Source organism: Pogona vitticeps, chromosome 4 (assembly GCF_051106095.1).
Source record: "Pogona vitticeps strain Pit_001003342236 chromosome 4, PviZW2.1, whole genome shotgun sequence".
Classification (NCBI taxonomy): Eukaryota; Metazoa; Chordata; class Lepidosauria; order Squamata; family Agamidae; genus Pogona; species Pogona vitticeps.
In genome coordinates this window covers 31,947,654-31,968,889 of record NC_135786.1, presented here as the reverse complement: position 1 = coordinate 31,968,889, position 21,236 = coordinate 31,947,654, and the positions used below count along the sequence as shown (strand labels likewise).

Genomic DNA, 21,236 nt, shown 5'->3' with positions numbered 1-21,236 from the left:
TTTGCAACCAGAAAGAATTAATTCTATTCATTTCACTAAAACCTCTACTATTGGCACCAAATCCTAGCCTAAAAGATTGCTCTCAGATGAAGCTGTGTGACATCTAAGATAAGGGTTGCATTTAAAAATATCTTATTCCAGCTGATCCTGCCTCACATTTGTCCAATCTCTTGCAAGTGAAATCTCAAAACTTTACTTCTTTAGACGACATTTGTCAGAATCCTCCAGGCAACATGGTCAGAGCAATGAGAATAGTATTCCAAAGGAAGTAACTTCTTCAAACTCTGCATGGTATCATGTTAGCCAAAGCCAGTGACTGATGCCCGGTGTATATCACCCAAAATAGTGGTCTTGATTATTAAAGATGGTGTATTATTAATTTTATAGCCTTTGCGAATATATTTATAGCTATATTTTAAATCCTTGTAGGAAACTGCTTAATAAGATGTAACAGCAATTTAAACGGGAGCAATAAAGGGCTGTTTTCTTAACCTCCCCTTGAGTTATTTGTCATATTCCTGGCATCTGGACCTTCACATGCAGTTGAGGGAGTCTCTAAAATTCAAATTATCATCTAAGTCTACTGACTTCGAGAAAGCTACATCACAGATTCTCCCTGAGCTTTGTTGCACCACTGAAAGAAAATAAGGAATGTCAAGCATTATTAAAATCCCTTGGCATAATACCCAGAACAATGGTGTCATTGCTAATTAAATCAGCTTACCACAACTCTTCTTCCCAATAGGTAACTAAGGCTCAAATATTTTGGGCTATGATCCATTAGAGAGCAATACTGTGTTTAAGAGTTAAGTATCCAGTGAATGGTTTTAAGTGCTTCACCAGGGGCACAACTCAGTATGGAAAAGCCCATACTTTGTGTGTAGAAAGTCCCAGGATTAATTCCTGATCTCTCTAGATAAGGCCAAGAAAGATACTTGGGTGAAACCCCAGGTGAGCTACTGTCAGTCAATGGAGACAATAGGGAGATAGACAAAGATCTGATCGTCTATATAAGGTAGATTCACATGTGTCTGTAAGAGGCAGTAGAAGATTGTCAGATCAAGGACAGTACCTGCTCCTCTTGTGTAAATAGTTGTGGAGTAAATGAGGGTTGTCCAAATATCTGGAAGAAAGAGTTGGAGAAGATTAAAGCACCAAGGAGAGGGATTCTGCTGCTTGAGCACAGAGGCACCCCTACGTCACATAAAGGGGGACAAAACGACAATCACGTGACAGTTTTGACCCATGACACTCACATGGAAGAAAAGAAGAAAAACCAACTATTCAATGGACAGCTGACCAAGCACAAGGAGACAAAACTCCATGGGACCAAAAAGAGTCAAGCCATGGGAAACAAGCTAACATGTTGACTCAACAGGTTCTAAAACTAGACAACTAGACTGTCAGTAGCTTACAGTAAAAATCTACTCTGTACTCGTCACTTGTGTGACAGAGAGAGAGAGAGATAAAATGCAAGCAGAAGCAATACATGATTCCAAAGTATTAGTGCTGAGATTCTTGTACCCCATCTGAACCTGTTGAGAGACCAAACAAGAAATCAGCATGAACACAATTTTCACACGTGTGGGATGTGACAGTGAGTGGGCATGTCAGCAGATGTATTTGCAAACCAGGCTGTTCTTTTTGCCATTCATATGCTAGCTGTCATCAAGCCATCACTGAAAATAGTATTCTGAGTCTAATCCAGCAGTATAGGCGGCTTCGTTGTTATCACTGTTGACTAACAAGTTGACTAATGGCAACCCTAACAGGGACTTTGAATTTGTTTGAGGTGTTTAATGAGTAGTTTACCCTTATTGCCTGGATTGGGTTTCCATGGCTAGGTGGGAATTTAAACCTAGGTCTCTTGGGTTCTATTTTGACACTCTTATCTGACACTGGCTTCTGTGTGATATACAGGTATTGATTATATTGCCAATTATATCATGCTTTATTGCAGGCTTGTCCAACCTTGGCCCTCCAGATGTTCTTGGACTTCAGCTCCCAGAAGCCTTCAGCACCACCTCTGCTAGCCAGGATTTCTGGGAGTTGAAGTCCAAGAACATCTGGAGGGCCAAGGTTGGACAAGCCTGCTTTATTGATTGAGTCTACCACCACATCACAGTATATTAGCCAAGAAAAGCAAAACACCTGAGCACAGAGGAGGCAAAGATTTCAACCATGATAAATATGCCCTTCATGCTAAACAGAGCTGCTCAGGGAGGTTATTTGTCATCAGAAGACGCCTGCATTTTACAGACTGGTTGCCATCAAACATCTGTCTCATCTCCTTTCCTTTCATTCATTCAAGTTTGGGATGAATTATTCTACATATATGCTGGCAATGGCGATGTTAGGGAAGTAGTATCTACGTGGAAGAATTTGTGCTCCAAATTTGCCATCAAAGTTTACAATCTGACCATGTGTACATGTCTATAGAAGTAAGTGCCACTGAATCCAAGGGAATTTTTACCCTGCGGATTCTAATCATTAATTCATTGTTGTGCAATGTACAGAGTCCATAGAACCCTGGTTAGTTGGCTGGAATAGAAATGCAGTAAATGAATAAATAGCCCCCCTCCCAATTGCTGACTTGGATGGGTGGCAGGATTCACATACATTTAGCAAAAATATGTACAAACTTTGAGGACTGTTAAGGCACACAAACACATTAACAATTACTTAGAGTATTATCTTCCCTATAGAGTTATGACAGCTTTTAAGTGCTGTAACTCCATTCCTACAGAAACCTAGGTTAGAGATCTCTAGTGCTGTCATTCAAATCTGGGCTTTGATTTATCTCTGAAATGGGAAAATTGGAGGTAGAACCAATAGTAAAAATTATGACCTGTGAAGCTGATTCCAATTTATGGTGGCCCTTTCTGGGGTTTTCTAGATATGAGAACTCAGCAGTGATTTACCATTCCCATCTTCTGGGATGGGCGGGTGACTCTGGGATTGCATCTTGCCCAAGCCTACACAGGCTGGCTCTTCTCCTGGAAGGCGCAACGGAGAAATGAACTTGCAACGTCTGACTCTGCAGACATGTACTAAACTTCCCAAGCTATCCAGCCAATTCCAGAGATAAAGCCATCTATGCAGAATTCCAAGATAGGCCCATCTTCACTTTGAAGGAAGTCTAACTTACCTTTAATTTCTCCTTTAATTTAAAGAATTTGGGGGATAACTGCCTTTAAAGAACTTCATGGAACAATGGTGGTTCTCCAGAGATGCAAAGGTTCTCCTAAAGTTACAGTGATCTGGAATCTGCCACTCCTGGTACTCTTTTACCTGAAGTGACCACCCCAGTCCTCTTAATGGCTGGACTAGCTCCAGTTCAGTTGTTTAATGAGTCTGATGTTCCTTATTTGGAACATCCAACACACTGACAGCTATTACATTTTGCTCAATGGATAAAATGCATTCTCATTCCTGGGGATCTTTAAAAGCTTCAAAATGTTCCTTTGGATGGAAAAACAAGGTAAGGACCAGACAAATGGAGGATATAGACAAAACATCACACATTCAAACATTGTACCTGTATTTTGATATTGTCATAAGATCTTAAGTATTTTGCTGTCAGTTAGCACAATGTAACCCTAGTATAGGTAAGATGATGCTGATCACCCAATCCCATGCATCTGGAAATACTTACTGGTAAGTACAGTATTGTGTTTTCTCAGTATAAGATGAAGCGATTCCTCCTTTTAAAAAGAGGATTCCAGTACGAAGGCTCTAAAGTGAACGAGTTAATCACTACCACCTTGCTCAACTGACTTTTCAAAAGTTTTTGTTCAGTTTTACTCAGAAATTGCACCTATGTGTGTTCTACAGAGCACCATGCCACAATATTTTAGCAGAATAAAATATAACATCTTCTGTGCTGGACCACAGTTTGCAGCATTCACAGCAGGATTTCTGGGGATAATGGGAAATGTAGTCCCACACATATGGAGGGTGCCAAAATGATTGAGGAAGTCTCTCTGTTTGATGTTATAGGTGTCAAATTTTTGAAGGGTCTGTGTTCAGAAAGAGAACTACCAAAAGACTGGATCAAGATGTATGTGTATGGACTAAGGAAATACAGGGAGGTTTTTCTCCCTAAAACTAACTTGCAGATGTCAAATAAAATTAAGTGGCAGTAGAGATGAGGCGGACAAACAATGAACATTTTGATTGTTTGTCCACGTTTACTCACAATTAATTTATTTTGATGTATAGCACTTAGTTGGGGTGGTGGTGACTGGTTTAGATGGTTTTAAAAAGGGATAAGAAAAATATGTGCAGATATATCTACTGATGATTATTAACTAAGCTGAGCCTCCAGGCCTAGGGTTCATATGCCACGCAAAATGAATTTGTGATACAGAGTTGTATCACTTTATGGTCATTTTAATTGTCATGGGAACATCCCAAGGAATTTGAGGATTGGTATCTTGGTGGGGTATTTAGGATGGAGCTATGAAGATTAAAGTGGTATCAAACTGATGTACTGTACAGTGTAGTACAGATACACCATAAGACACCAGTTGCTGGGAGTAAGTAGTAAGGGAGCTTCTAAGCTTTACCTGTGGGGCTCCTGGAAATATCTGGCAATTCACTGTGTAAATCTGGATGGCAGATATCTAGACAAATCTAGGATGCTAGACAATCTGAGGGGCTAAGGAGCAATGCCCTGGGGGCTATTCCTGTCCCCACCATATCTGCTGCTTGAAATAATTTTCCCATTCTGCCTTAGGGTAGCACTGGCTCATGGAGTAATCCTTTACAATATTCCCAGCTAAAGTATAGGGTGCATTTATAATCATGCTCCTCGTAGGACTACAGAGCAGAAAGAGACCCTATGGATCGTCCAGTCCAGACCCTGTTAGCCTCTTTGGGGGCCTTTTGTATTGAAGTGTGTACTGCTACTGTGTAACTGGAAGGAGCAGGGATTCATATCTCATGCCCATTCTAGCGAATGAACATTTCTCATTTAAATGCTACCTGCAGGAAACTTGAGCTATAATATATGCAAGCAATCTGCCCAAGCAACCCTTTTTGGGTTTGGCCAGGAATAGCTTCTCCCCCAGAAGTTTTGAGAGACTGACTTTTTGGAATGATGCCTCCTAGAATCTCTCAGTTAGGACAGGGCATTCTGGGAGTTGTAGTCGAAGCTTTCCCAGTTCTATTCCCGCCTCTCTGGTCTTTCTCTCCACTTCGATGTTGTCCTTTGCCATGCTTATGAATGATGCTGCTGGCTCTCACCTGGTTGATGGAACTGGACTCGTTAAGGTTGTCTGAGATCTGGTTGTACTCTTCCTCCCAGCTTGGGAATTTTGGAGGCAACACCATCTCAACAGAATCGAGGCGGTCCAGACTTCTGCAGAATGAGAAAAGGGAGCCTGAGATGATAATCACATAACAAAAGAAGAAAGGTGATCAGGAATCAGGAATCCCGGTGACAATTAATTATTGCCAGAGACAAGTGCTTCCTCCATGTTTGGTGATGCAAGATAAGGGTAAGATTCCCTCTGTGACACCCTTCCCAGAGCGAGCCAACCTTCTCCTGACCCACTGCTCTCAAGCCTTCCCAAACATAAACTATTGTTCCCCTGTCTGGAATTAGGGCAGGTCTAAGATTAATATCAAGGGCCTCCTGCCCCTGCTATGTCATGTATGAAAAGCCAGCCTTACTGGCAACTGAATGTTACTTCGACTGCATTTCAGAGCAACAGACAGCATACAAAGCTTTCTCCTCCAATTTATTGCTACTGCTGCTCTCAATCTCCCCACCCTCATAGCCTAAGTTAGTTGCTTCTCTCTGCCTAATGGTTGAGACTCCCCTGTTTAAGACAATGTGCAAATCACCTTAATTAACCATAAGTGCCACAGACTTCTTTCAATATCTATCTATCTATCTATCTATCTATCTATCTATCTATCTATCTATCTATCTATCTATCTATCTATCTATCTATCTATCTATCTATCTATCTATCTATCTATCTGTCTGTCTATCTATCTATCTATATCTATCTATCTATCTATCTATCTATCTATCTATCTATCTATCTATCTATCTATCTATCTATCTATCTATCTATCTATCTATCTATCTATCTATCTATCTATCTATCTATCTATCTATCTATCTATCTATCTATCTATCCATCCATCCATCCATCCATCCATCCATCCATCCATCCATCCATCCATCCATCCATCCATCCATCCATCCCCCACCATAGTGCTCAACACAGCTTACAAGCTTTTAAAAAGAATACAGGAAGATAAAAACATATTTAGCTAAAAATGATAATACCCTTTCCCCCTGAAAATAAGCCCTAACCTGAAAATAAGCCCTAGTATGATTTTTCTGGATGCTCGTAATATAAGCCCTACCCTAAAAATAAGCCCCAGTTAAGTGAAACCCCGCCCTCCACCATTGTGCAGCAACCAGAAGAAGATGACATGCAATATGAATAAATGTAGATGGTTGTACATGTAAACAATAAAACTTCCCCTGAAAATAAGCCCTAATGTGTTTTTGGAGCAAAAATTAATATAAGACCCTGTCTTATTTTTGGGGAAACACGGTAGTCATATAATCATATAAACTAGCCCTACCATAAAACCGTACAAATTGAACAAAGACACTAAGCATGGCAGGACAGGTTAGACATCCTATGCCACTCTAGAAACAAGTATTTTAGTCCTTTGTTTAAAATGAGTCACAGCGGAAACAGATCACAGTTTAAAAGGGGATGTGTTCCATAGTCTGGGAGCTAACCAGGAGAAGGTCTTCTCCTACATGCTTCTTGGGGGAGGGGGCACTTTGAGATGGCATTTTAAAGAGTGACTCCTTTCAGTTTTTATTTTAAGATAATATAAAGTATTAAGAAATTGTTGTATTGGTCTTGTCTAGCACATTAGTTCCCAATCTTTTTTGAGTTGTAACCACCTTTTATAACAGGCAAGTAACCTGCGACCTTCCTGGCACATTTGCATAAAAAGGCATTTTTAATGGGATTAAAATCGTCCCTTCTCAGAAAGCAGAGGCTTCTCCCCCGCCCCCCCGGAAGTGTCTGTTTCTTGTACATACACATACAAATCAACCTTAATATCCTGCTCTGAAAGATCAAGGAATAAATTATTTAACAAGGGCAGAAGATAAGACTCCCTGGAAAAGACGCTGATCTTGGGAAAGTGTGAAGGCAAGAGGAGAAGGGGACGACAATGTCATCAAAGCAACCAACATGAATTTGACCAAACTCTGGGATGCAGTGGAAGACAGGAGGGCCTGGTGTGCTCTGGTCCATGGGGTCACAAAGAGTCGGACACGACTAAGTGACTAAACAACAACAACACATATAAGGTGACCCACGACCCAGAAAATATTTTGTGTCCCCCAGGTTGGGAAACACTGTTCTAGTATTTAGCCAGCTTTTAAATGAACATATGGCAGCATGACCAGTTTTTGTGAAATAGTGCTGCTTCCTCCCTTGTAATATGATCAAAGCAGATACAGTGCAACAGTTACTTAGAATTCATTTACGGAACTATATCTCAGAAAATATAAAATGTACAGTGCTTTAGAACATCCATGGGGGATTTTCTTCCAATTGAAAGAGCAGTTTCAAAGCACCATGAGCAAATAAGACTGCAGCTGGGGAAGAAAGGGATAAAAAAACTCACCTGCCACTCAGTTGTTACATTTCTCCCAGAAGTTTTCAGTCCCATTATTTTAAATATATGAAGTAAACAAAACCAAAAATTTAATTTCATGTCCAGAAATGGAAAAAGTTACTGTTTTTCTACTACATTTCTCAAGATGCCATTAGCCAGCATGTGGCCACACTGACCACGGTGCTTTGGAAACTGCAGTCCAAGAAACAGTGGCTTTTCCTCGTCTCAGAATAGCACATCTGAGGCGGCTTTTCCATTACCACATTAATCTGCACCAAACCACAAAAAAGAAGCCACACATGGCCACTGGGTGGCAGTGGGACTCCACGTTCAGCCTACAGATTGCTGACCAGCCACTTGCACTTGTCCCGCTCAAATTCTGAAGCAGAAGGAAAGCAGTTGCTTCCTCAGATTCATGGTGCTAAGCCTATCTCCAATAGCAATATTATGAACAGCATATGCACTACATAAATATTTAACAGATACTTAGGTTTTTTGCTTAGAACGTGTGTCTCTTATATAATACCAGTCAATGTTTTTATAATTTTGATGGACTGGGCTTGGAATTTTTGACTAATGTAATAATAAGGTTTTCTGACGGTGAGGTTTTTAGATAAAACTTGTATCTGTTATATAATACCAGTCAATGTTTTTATGACTCCGTTTTTGATGGTGTTTCATATTTTTGACTATTTTCATTATAAAAACAGCCAGCGCTACCATCATTATCATCATCATTGACTTGCAGAGTTGGAACGCATCCTACGGATCATCACGTCCAGCCCCTGGCAAGGAGGAACAGTGGGGGACTGAACTCTCTAATTCTGCAGCCAGCTGCCTAGACCACTGACTATCCAGCAGTTATGCTCCTCTTTACAGTAGATATTTATACAATATAAACAAATCGTATGTTTTAAATGTAATATAAATGTTCACGGAGGTATATGTAAAGTTATGTCTGTGTCAAGGTGCAGGGTGTTACAACCAGCAACATGGAATGGTGCAATTCTATTTGGCCCCTTGCACAATGTGCTGGCAGAAGTGTTTTGTGGATGGTGCTGCTGCCTTGGTGCTCTCATAGTTTCCATGAGTACAACATTGAGATGTGCCTGTATAGTTACCGGACAGAATCCTTAATGATGTTTTAATGCATTTAATGTATTTATTTGATTTTAATTGTTTTACAGTGGGGTTGGTAATATGATTTTATGAATGTTCAGCTAATTGTAGTTTCATCTGTTTTTAAAAGAGATTTGTAAGCTGCTTTGAGTATTACCTTTTAGTGATACAATGGGGTATAAATGTAATAAATAAAAATAATAATGTAAAAATTGTACTGATGGCAACTTTTTGTCAAGTCATCGCCACTACAGCCTGGTTCAGATCACCCTTTGGCCAGTAACATTGCTGAGCCTGACACTTAGGTGACCCTCAGGGCTGAATTGAAATATATATGCCACAGGATGGTTTGTATTTGTGTTGCTTTTAAATCTATTTTAGTAATGCTTTCATATTTTAATTATAATGTTTGTTTAATTCCCTTTTAATATCCAAATAACTGACTATTTTTAGCTTTCAATAATGATGTAAGCCACCTTGGATCCTTTTTTGGAGAAAGGCTCGGTGAAAACAAGCAAGCAAGCAAGCAAGCAAACAAGCAAACAAACAAACAAACAAACAAACAAACAAACAAACAAACAAGGAAACCCAGAGTAGAAGGAGATTGTCAGCTCAAGCACCAAAGAAAAACCCAGGCTCTCTGGGAATCCCCAATTATAAAACTCTAGGATGTGGGAAATTCCTCTTCTCATGTGACCAGTGGTCATTTTGTGAAAGAAGTATATTATTGTTTATTATAATTTATCATAATCCCTTTTTGGTTATACTGTTTTTAAAATGTATACTATCGTAAGTTGCTGGGTCCCCCAAAGGGGGAAACGTGTATACGTAAATAAGGAAATAAAATGATCCCCTGGATGCACCTGAGGGCAACAGCCTGCACCTGGCTATTTTGACCCAGCATCTGCCACCTAAGATGGCTGCCTTAAACTGCCTAATAGTAGGGCCAGCTCTATTGACTACAACCTATTTTAAAGGGAAATCTCAGAATTCAAGACCTGTTAGTTTCTGTTTATATCTACCAGTGTTTCTCTAAAATAAAAACCCACAATGAAATTTTATAAATATTCCTCTGACTTCTTGGATAGGATAGTTGTGAGTCTTTTTTGTGTTGGTATTATAGAGGCTTGAACTAGGACATGTTCAAAACGCAGGTCAGCTGCTTAATTCTCGGTTGAGACAGGCTGTCATGACATGGCAAGACAGTCTGTTAAGAATTTGCCAGCGCCTGTGAGACTTCTTGCCTTCCATATCATAGCATGAAAATGTTCTCCATGTTGTGTTTCCCACAGTTTGCACAAAACATGGGAGCAAAAAACTAGTGCCTTTACCCAAAGTGCATTCACAGCAAGTAATATATTTAAAATAAAATTTCAAAAGGGGGAAAAAGCTGTTTGCTCACAAAGATGCAAATACCCCATCAACTGCTTCTGTGCCCATGCAACAGCAAGACATCAGTCATCCTAGTTTCAAGTTTCACAAATATGCAAATTCTAAGGCTGTGCAACCAACCAAACTCCCAAATAAACCAATAAATCCACATCATCTGTCATGAGAGGAACATTTTATGGTTAATCATTGAGAGTGACAGGAAGAAACAACCCAGGATGTATAATCGTAGCTTGAATTGAGTTTTATAGAACAAATGCCTGTGCTCTGACTGGGGACTCTTATTGGCAAAAAATTTTAAATTCTTCCTTGAAGGGCCGATAGATGGCACTATGGCTTACATTATTACTGTTCTCTTTTACCATTTTTAAGACAGGCTATTTTCTTTTATTGGCTATTTAGCACAGCCATCAATGACTTCTGTTTTTTGCAGGGATTTGAATAAGTTCTTTTTGAATCAAGACTCCCCCCCAGAACAGAACAGCAGAACAAAAATAAAGGTTGGAAAGAATGCATAGGACTTTTCATATCTAAAGTTATTGTTCTATTGCTTTAATGTTCTTCAGATATGTCTATTTCTGCAACAACAAAGCCAAATCAGAGGCAAAGGTATTGTGGCACTTTTGAGACTAGCAAATGTATTTCACTGTGAGCTTGTGAGGAGTGTGATGTGTCAGAAGCAGGGGACTGCAATCCACAAAAGCTTATGCTGGAATAAATGCACTACTCTCAAAGGTGTCTTAATATTTTTGTTTTTGCTTTAGCACAAAGAGGTGCAATCTAGCAATCAGCTGCTAATTCATCCTTTAACTGGTACAAAACTGTCAGGGACCCTTTCAATGAAGGCAACGTTTAAAGAGCCACTGGTAAAATAAAATATTAGGAATGCCCGGAGAAATAAACCTTTTCTTTTTAAGTGGAACATATTTGTACGAATTCTCATGTTCTACAGTAAGAACATAAGGAAGTCCCTTCTGGAGCAGACCAAAAGTCTGGTCCTGCCCAGTCCACAAGGCCATCCCACCCCTCATGGCCAACCAGATGCCTCTGGGAAGCCTGAAAGCAATGCAATGGTCATGTTTATATCAAGGTGGGAAGCCATTATTCAGCTGATGGCTGCATTCCCTGGGGAGTAGTCTGCCAGGCCAGAAACAACATGCCTCTAAAGTCTTTGCTTCTGCTAAACCTTTCCTTCTCTGCCCTCTTTCCTATACCACCAGGATGGGGAATCTTAAGCTCTGGGGCTGAATTTGGCCATCCTGGGGTTTCACAGATGGCCATATAGCCATATTTTTGGCTCTGCCCACCCATGGAATGTGGCTCCTGAGAATATCTCTAAAATCAAATCTGGCCTTTGGGTTGAAAAAGGTTTTCTATCCTTTGGGTTCCATAACACCCCAAATCTTTCTCTTGAAGCTAATGGCAGAGTAGACCCTGTTTGCCAGAAGCCTGATCACATGCAAAGAGTTTCACCCATCTTTCAGTTACATCCCTGTTTTGGCTTCCACGCCCTTATGTTGGCTTCCACTCCCCTAGCTTTATTTTTTCTTTCTCTCCCTCAGCTCCCCTGCCTTAATGAAGTTATGGTATGGGTTGATGGCTCTCCCTTGCAATCAGAATTTGGAAACATTCCATTTTTAGGCCAAAAATCTCCCAGCTAGCATTTTTCTCTGCACTGATTCTGGTCTATACTTTTCCAATCCTACCTGAACCCTATCAGTCACTTGAGAATAGAGCTAACGGATCTGCAGTAGTTTATAGCTTACTTCTCTTGAACTATTTTGATCATGGCAAAGAGGCAGATATTCATGTAACACCAAGCAGAACTGAAGTTAGGAGCAAGGAGTACCTCTGGGTGGTGCTCTGTTCACTCAGAGACTGCTGAGTGGCCTTGAGGTAACTCTGCCTCCGTGCTGCGGTTTTGGGAGATGGCTTCGGGCTGGTTTCAGAGTCCTCGCTGTCCTCATCCCCCATGGCTTTGATATAACTGCCACTCCGCATGCGCCGACATGGGATTTCATTGTCCTTGTCCCTAGTCAACGTGTTATTCCAGTCTCCCTGAGGCACCTGCAAGAACAACAGAGCATGATAACAACAGTGAGGAAAGCAAATAGAGGGAGGATGGAAGAATTTGGAAAGCTGAGGGAACTACAGAAAAGCAGGCCATCAACTCCTCTAATCCACAGCTTGGACAAAGTTACTTTTTGGAATGACAGCTCCTAGAATAGCCATGCTCTAGTGGGGGGGGACTCTATCAGTGGTAGTCCCCCCCCCAAAATGACTTCTCCAAGCTGTGACAATCCAGTCTTCTGTATCTATCTAGCTGTATGTCAGCCATTCCCGATGAAGCAAAATAAGATAGTTAGAGAAGCCTTAACAAATAACACACATCCTACTACTGATGTTAAACTGTACATATTCAAAGCAATTTCTTCTTGAATCTTATAGTGCCCAGCTTAGATCAGGGAAGGAAAATGTCTGGTCTGACATGACCACAACATGTCCCATCTGCTCCCACCAAGACTTCACCCCACCCAGAAAAGGATGAGAGATGAGACAAATCATATATGTCAGATGCTTCCACCTCACGTATCTCCTCTGAAAATGTATAATTCAGATATTTTTAATGACAGATAGCCATTGATGTTTCCTAGCTACTACAGCAGGGCCGTGGAAGCATTGGCTTGCCAGATATTTTATCTTACAACTCATCAGCTACACCCAGCAAAGCAACAGCAAGGGATTATGGGAGCTGGAATCCATTACAGCTAAGTAGTCAAAGGTTCCCCACCTTTGCTCTATTGATTTGTCCAGTCCTTAAAAAAATCCATCTAAACTAGTGGTGATCATCTGGTATTAGCTGTGGCTATAAATTCTGCAAACTGAGCAAAGAAACACTTTCTTTTTGCATTTATACAAAACTAGAAGTACTGCTTGGGCCAAAATCCACATTACAGATAACATGCTGTTAGAGGGTAATATTATGTCCATGGTCCACAGATGTCATTGCCCACTTATCCCAAATAACCACACCAGACCAGGTGAATGGGTTAAACATGGGCCAGACTTTATTGGAATACATTTCCATTTACATGAACATTGCCCATCTTTTGGCAAAGTGGGGTCCTGCTGTAGTGAGGATTCAAATTCCCACTTGGATTCTAGGTTGACTCTTGACCAGCCAAAGGGCTGGGTTCAGGCCTCAGTTAATCCCCCTTTATTACCAAGGGATAACTGGTGACCTCCAATTTTCCCCGGACCCCCTTTCCTCTCTCTCTGTGCCTTCCGTGGGTCCAGGTGCGCTGTCAGCACATCTTTCCTCCCAGAACTTCAATCGCCTGTTCTCGCGAATGGCCTACAATGTCGTGTGGCCATCTGGGCAAGTCCGCAAAGCCCTGCCCTGATTGCAAGGGTCTCTCTGGAATCCCTAATCGGCGGGGACATTCTAGCAGATCTTCATGCCTGAGCAATCAGACTTGCAAACAAAGCCTAAGTTTACCTCCTTATGGCAAAATAAACACAGCTAATCTGAAAACTAGGGAAGGAATGGAAAACGAGTGCGGTAACAATCAGACGTCTTTCAGTGCTTACAAGTTTTCCTTCCTAATAGGGTGCTATCTGTAAAGTGTGACCTTCAGTTAGTGTGAGAATTGGCTCTACATTTATTTACACAGTTTAGGATATGCTCTTTTTAATGTATATCACCAATTTTACATATTATTTATGATTTTTTAATTAATTAAACTTAGATTCTACCTTTCTGATAAAAAATGGCATTCCAGTTTGTTAGCAGCAACCCATGCCTGGCTCCTCTCTGTTGATTTTTTCCATTTGCTGCCAAATCTCCCTTTGTTCCTATTTTACCTACTTTCTGCCTATTTTCCTACCACCACATTGTTCATGGGTGAAGACAGCCTTCCCAGATGAGATCTGGCCTAATGCTCTCTCTCTCTCTCCTCGCAATGCTCAAGAATCAACCCATGCATCTATACTACGTTCATTTCATTTGTGTCTCCCTTTGATGCTATGCAAATGGCTTATTAGGGATTCAGAAGACCCTGAGGTCTGAGGAATTCAAATGGAGGAGAAAAGAAAACTGACAAATTTGCTCATTTTGAGCGGAGGAAGATTGCCATGGGACTTTGGATCTTGTGCTATTTCCTGACAGAGCTTGTGGACAAGAGAAAGGCTCTAGTGACAGATTACCCTAATAACATCCCTGTATCTTATTTTCTTCAAATCACCACTGGGGTGATTGGCTTTGACCTTTCTTAACGAAGAAGACACAAGCCTTCTGAAAGCACTTTAACGCTAGCTGCCTTGGAGTCCCGCCTGACTGAAGATTAGATTCTTTCCCCCAGTACCATCATTCCACCCCCCACCCCTCCTTGGCTTGCCTGTCCTTCCACTTGTTAATTTCACATCAGGAAAGACTACCGGCCTGGAGATGAAAAGCAGTTCTCAAAGCGGCCATCTCAACCCCTGCGTGACCAGTCAAAAATTCAGCTAGGTGTAATCAGGAACCAGTGGAGGCCAAAAATGTTCTGTAGAGAATGGCAAAATCTATTTTTTTCCTTGCTGCCTGCTGTGACTGATTTAAGAGCTAGGCTTCCCAAATTATTTCCCCTCTTTTTTTCAGGTTACACATATGCTATAGGTTTTGTTAAGTGTTCCCTTGAAGATTTTAAGTATAAGGAAGAAAATTCATGTTTAAGAATCCATATTTTTATTTATGCAGTATCATTGGTGCCCATGTGCATGCCTTGCACGATCAGTGTGCCAGGAGTGAGTATCAGTGGCTGCATTTGTGGTGGAAAGGTGGGGCACAAGATTAAACAAATACACTGAATGATCAGCACAGAGTACAAGAGGGCACAGGTCCCTGCCCCCAAGAAGCTTACAATGTAATCTCTGACACTGAGAAAAGAACAGAAAGAAGGTTAGGGGGAGTAGGAGAAGGAGGCTGGGACTAACTGGGAAGCAATATGCAACTACATAGATAGATAGCTACAAAGTGCTAGAGATCATAAGCCATTGTGCAGCTGTTTCTTCTGTCCCTGCTTAGTGGATTCTTTGGGGTAAGAGGAAAAGATGGAAGAAGCGAGGGGAAAGGCAAAGTAAAGCAAAGCAAAACTTGCTGTTTATATACTATTTATTTATTTATTTTATTTATATCCCGCCTATCTAGCCGGTTAAGACCACTCTGTCCCATACTGCTTAAAGCACTCTCTGGGTGGTTTACAATTTAATTATACAGGCTACCCATTGCCCTCCAAGTGAACTGCATACTCAACGATCTAGGAAAGATGGAAGTCCAAGTGACCCTAGAGCCAGATACCTGTGATTGAACCCAGGTTGTGAGCAGAGTTTTGGCTGCAGCACTACATTTTAACCACTGCACCCCAAGGAGGACTATGTTACAATCTGGTTTGCAGTCTAGGTAAACATGTCCACAATGAATCTCTCTCTCTCTCTCTCTCTCTCTCTCTCTCTGCATTTTAATTAAGCTTTTTAGATGGCAAACCTGTGCACTCTTACCTTAGAACAAGTTTCACTTTGGAGAATGGAACTTCCACACTAATGGAAGTTGGATTGTGAAGCTCAAGCAGACTTTTCTGTCTTCAAGCTAAGGTCATTCAAGACACTGTTTCCTACAGGAAAGTCACTTCTCTGTAGGAAACTGTATTAATCCTAGGTGCCAACCACACAGCTGTTTTCCTCACTGCAGTCTGCAGCAACAATGCTATGTTAAGCAGCATGGGTCAAAATATCATCAATGCTGCTTTTCAAGAGATTGTATGCCTATGCTTTATTATAAGTTTGCTTTAATTATAAAATCCCCTGCTGTTACTCTGGGAGAAAAATCTTAACCCGAATGCATAATTTTTGTTCCACACATAACTATTCTGTATGAGTCTGAAGTGTCTGAGGCAAGCTCAAAATGGTAGGAAACCTGAGTTTACACATACTTACATTCAATTACAGAAAGTTGAAACAGATCCTGATTCCCCAATAAATGATATGAGTATGATGTACTGCAAGCGTGGGCAAAGGTTGGAAACACTACTGTTTTTTTGCAAATCAATTCAAAATTTCCTGACTATACAACATTTTTTTATTAAATTAAACAAAAAAAAATTACAGACCAACAACCCCCGAAAACAACATATATAGATAAACAAACCTGATAAAATAACTTAATCCACACATTACCACTATAATTATATTTATAGCCCAATGTGCTCCCCCACACCAGGACCATTGGAAATATTCAATTTTCCCTCCATTTTCAAAGCCTCATTCCCCTTCCAAAAATATATTGACTCTTGCAGAGGTGCACAACCCTTTTTGTTAATACAAAATCAATAAATTCACCTAATATATCTCTAAAAATATATACATCTACATAAAATTGATAAAAAATAAAAGATAAACATATTTATCAAATCTTTCCTTTAATATAATGTACAGTAATTTATAATTAATTGCTATATTCCAAACTTCTCTATGCCATTCCTTTAATTGAAAATCATACTTAATTTTCTAATACACATTATTGTAAGGACAGAGGAAAGAGAAGAAGAACAAAAAGGACTGGTACATCCACTGAAGTTGTCAAGCATTAGCCAAAACATGTTGGGCTTGCATCTTTAAATAATCAAGTGATACCCATTTTACATCCTGGGACTATCGTCTCTCCTTGCTTGACAACAAGGGCAAAAGAAAAAACACTTTTCTTCCAGGAATAATTTATTTTGAACATTTGCCTGGAGGTTGTTTACTTTAAATCATTCTAGAGTGTGTCATTTTTTGACCAATTTTTAGTTGTGTGAATGGCTGTGTTGTTGTATTCTGTATGTGGGGGTGCTCCCTGTGCTAACATCTTTCTAATGTGTTTGAAGTGGTGGGAAGTGCTGTCACACTGGGAGATCAGCAATCGTGCCTGCCATCCAATCTGTTCCCCTTTTAATTTTTTTTTTAAATAAACTGTTTGACTTCAGCACTAGATCACACAGGTGCTGGAATCTTTCTGTCTGCAACACTGATGCAGTGCTATGCCACTTAGAACAAAAAAGAGGAAAAAATAATCTCCAGACAAGATGGTTATGGACAAATGCAGAATGCAGGAGGAATCAGGCCCCCAGGAGATCAAAGTGCCAACCCTAGGTCTATTTAAGGCAATTTAAAGAACGGTGTTATCCCCCTCACCAAATGAATCCAGTTAAATTGAGGCTGCCCCATGAGGATAGGGATGGTGAGAACATGTGACATGAATTGATACCATGATATCTTGAGACAACTCTCAGACTATTTGGGTAATGTAGCCACACACCAATGGTTACATTTTCTGCAAGTCTATGTAAGCCCAAGGAAGAACGAAAATAAGCAAAAGAAGCTGCTTGATTCACCCACAGAAACAAAAGTTCTGGCTTGGATAGTACCTTTATTGCCCAACTAGCAAGTTACAGACAAGGTGAGCTTTCTATATCTGCCAGAATTCTTCATCTGGAAATATGGTATAAAACTTGTGAGTAAGGGAAGAAGCAAAAAGGCCAGAAAATCAGGCCTGATGTTCTTTTTTTTGAACACCAATTGTTCTTGAATGCAGTATTGCTGGCAAAGCAATACACAGCTTCCTTTTGAGATAGAAGCCCTGTTCAGCAGATACTCTTTAACCATGGATGGAATATATTAGTCTTTTCCCCTCGTTATCCAAGGATCATGCTAAGTCTGGATAGCCAGCACTATCTGTGTGTATTTTCCATGTAAACTCTTCACACTCACTTGTTGCACTCCCTGTGTAGGAAAATAATGAAACTCGAAACAGACTACCACACTTCCCTCCCAGCTGTGGTAAGGATACTTCCTTTAAGGATGACTGAGCAAGGCAAGAAATGTGAAAGTATTGTTTTATAGTCTCTTCTCCCTGCACACAAAATGCTGACTTGGACTCTCTGTGAATCTGTCTATTGCCTTGGACAAGGAACACCCAACAGAATAGTTATTACTATTTCGAGTTTTGTGGATTGCATAGAAATGTGGTTATGTAATGAGCAGATTCTTTCTGAAAACAGTAAATCTTGGTGGACAGTGATATGGCCACAGGCCTGAGAATGTTGCCTGTCTCTATTGTAAATATATTTACAGGGGAAAAATAAGATTCTCAAACCAATTATTTTAACATTGCTTTCTGGTCTGGGATGTCGTCTAATCATTAGCCACATTTCAGGAATAAGAAGAGACAGAAGTGAGAAAAAACTGTGCTGGAAAAGCATCTTCTAAGTGCTCAAATAAAGTAGAGGGAGAAGGCAAAGCTGAGAGAGCAGCTTGGGCATATCAAGGTCAGGCAGCTCTTCTGACAGAAGTGAGATCAACTTTATGCAAGTGGGAAACAGCAAAGAGTTCAGTTAATTAAAGATTGTTGATGGCTGGGAAAGACTCTCTCGGGACAACTTTTTAAAAAGTATCTGTTCATGGTTTAGACTGGTAAGGAAAATGAGCCCCATTTAATGGGACTGGAACATAGAACACCAACCTCAACTGAGGTAATCTGAAAGCAATTTGCTGCCAGAATCAAATGACAAACTGATGATTTAAACTCTCCTCCCCAGTTGGCCACTAACACATCGTCAAAGAGGACATGTAACTGTTGGAGTTCTGCAGTCTTGCATGCTGACTTTAGCAAGTTTGGCAGGGAGGGACTAGGATGACTGTCAATCCATCCAACACTAACCAATAGTTTTTGCCCCTGCCTCTGTATTTCAAAAAGAGCCATACCTCTCTGCTTAGTGCTTTCCCCTTCTCTTTAGTCTTTTGAAGTCTACTGAAAGCAGTCATGTTTGTCAGTTTGCTGTTTGGTCTGTTGATTTGTAAGCAATGAAACCTTTAATTCTTTCTCCTACTAACATCTCAGAGTGAATTATTAAACTGTAAGTGCCAGTTGATAAGAAAAACAGGTGAACTAATCTGGGGACCTTAGATATTCTGCTCTGTGAATCCTGGCACTTCTGCTGCACAGCTAGAGGAATTTAACCAAACATTCAGAACTCTGCAACAGTAACACAAAAAAGAGGACCAAAGAAGACATAGATTTGATTAAAATGTGATTAAAATTGAGTATATTAGTCTGTATACATGAATGAAAAATTAGAAGCAATTTTTTTACAGTGACTAGTGCATCTGGTGTGTCTGTCCTCCAGGTTCTGACCCTGAGTGGGCAAATCCAGGCCCGGCTCTCCCTCCTCATTATCAGTGCAACTTCACTGAAGAGTACTTTTTGAAATTCCCATTGAGTTCAAGAGGCAGAGAACCCACGTCATTTATGCTCCTTAAACAATCATTCCACTTCTTTTCTCATTAATCAGAATCTTTTGCAACATTGCATAATAAAGGCCCCTTTCTGTTTAGGAGCAACATATTTAGTTCTCCCGAGAAATGTTCTGCTTGCAACTTATTTTCAGATTTGTGTATTCATACCTCTTGGGAAAACAGCTACACCCCACCCCTTATCCAACTGGCCTGTTTGGTTCCTTGAGGTTTTGGTGCATGACCCTCTCTAGTAGCATTTTCAAATCTGAACAGCATTTAGGCATGAATTCTCCTTACCTGATTGGTGCATTGTTTTCCTTGATTGAAACATATTATCATTCAGATTACACTCCTGCAACCTTTGCTTAGAGTCAGAGAAGTTCACACTGAGAAGGTGAATTCACTAGGAATTCAGAGCACAGCTCAACAAGGGCAGTTCTCTTCCAGGGATACAATTAGCAAGAATGCTAGTCTTCTGCATGGACCCCACTTACCAGCTCAGAGAGGTGATTATAAGCAGTTTGAAATCTCATGAAGGAGGGCCTTTTATTTTTTTTTTTTTAAAAAAGAGAAATTGGGATGAGGCTCAAGAAAGGACAGAAGCCATAAACTTGCAGAGATTCTAGGTAAAGCAACAAGATGCAAGGTTAGCCCAGTGTATTTTGCTGTGCCAAACAGTTGCAGCCTTGGACAGAGACTGTGTATTTTTTTTTCATGAGTGCTGCTAAAAGGATTACCAAACCAAGCGGGTCCTTGGGTCAGTTCTGCATGAAGCAAGAACAAAGATTGCACAAGTGGGAAAAAGGCATTCTCATTAGATTTCAAAAGTTAAGCAGAATCAGGCCTTTTTATTACTTGGGGAGAGGGGCAACCACAAGGGAAGAGGAGATAGGACTGGGAAAGAATCCTCTTTAAAACACCAGGAAGCAACAGCTGCAAGGCAGAGTTGATAACCTGTGGCTAGATGGATCAAGGGTCTTTGACTCTTTGTAGCTCCCTGGCATCTTTAGGGCTGCTCAGGACACGGTAGCTATGAAGAGCATAGAGAACACGGGAGGAAAAGGGGAAGAGTAGTTTAGGAACAAGGCTGTCCAAATTTTAGAAAACTACACTTATATTGGCTGATTGTTTAAAGTGGGGTGGGAAATCTTTGGCCTGCCAGACGTTTTGGCTTGCAACCGTTATGTCTCCACCTAGTCTTGCCGATGGTATTTTCCGAGTTGTAGTGGAAGCTGTCAGGAGGCCCCAAGGGTTCTCCTTCCTTTCCACAGAGCTGGCATTGGCTGATTTCAGCTTCACATCAAGCTTGTAATTCATGGAAATGTTGTTTGAGGCTGAAAGGGAAGCCTCTTCATATTCCTACCCCACATATAGATTTGAGCCATTTTACTCTGCTATGTGAGATGGCATGAAAACTGAAGGGTTTGAAAAGTCTGTTTGAAAGAATAAAATAATGACCTGCAGAGCATATCCATAAAGGAACAGTGGTAGTGTGCAGATCTGGACCACCATCCTACTACTGTTCAGTTAGATGACTTTTGTGTATTTATTATTTTCAAAGGTAACCTTCCAAACTCTTAACTTTAGATCGACTCTGAATTAAATATTTTTGTTTGTACACTGGAGGCTTAGCATTTAAACACAGCAGCCAAGTTTTTCATGGCGTACTTTGTTCTCTTCCTAAAACCCTTGTTCATGCGCTATGGATTACATTGTTGGTCCATGCGTGGCTGACCAGCCACCGCCATGAA

General features: G+C 40.6%; 1 protein-coding gene across 5 annotated transcripts in view; it reads right to left on the bottom strand.

The window, feature by feature from the left end:
- The window catches only part of DLGAP4 (DLG associated protein 4), a 449,524-nt gene that overhangs the window by 97,252 nt on the left and 331,036 nt on the right, over positions 1–21,236 (bottom strand). For all 5 annotated transcript variants that reach the window (XM_020801095.3, XM_078393225.1, XM_078393219.1 and 2 more), the window contains 3 exons: positions 12,026–12,243; positions 5,248–5,362; positions 1,073–1,123 (listed from right to left, as the gene is read on the bottom strand). In XM_020801095.3, coding sequence (XP_020656754.1) covers positions 1,073–1,123; positions 5,248–5,362; positions 12,026–12,243 — 384 coding nt within the window. The remainder of the gene's footprint in view (positions 1–1,072; positions 1,124–5,247; positions 5,363–12,025; positions 12,244–21,236) is intronic.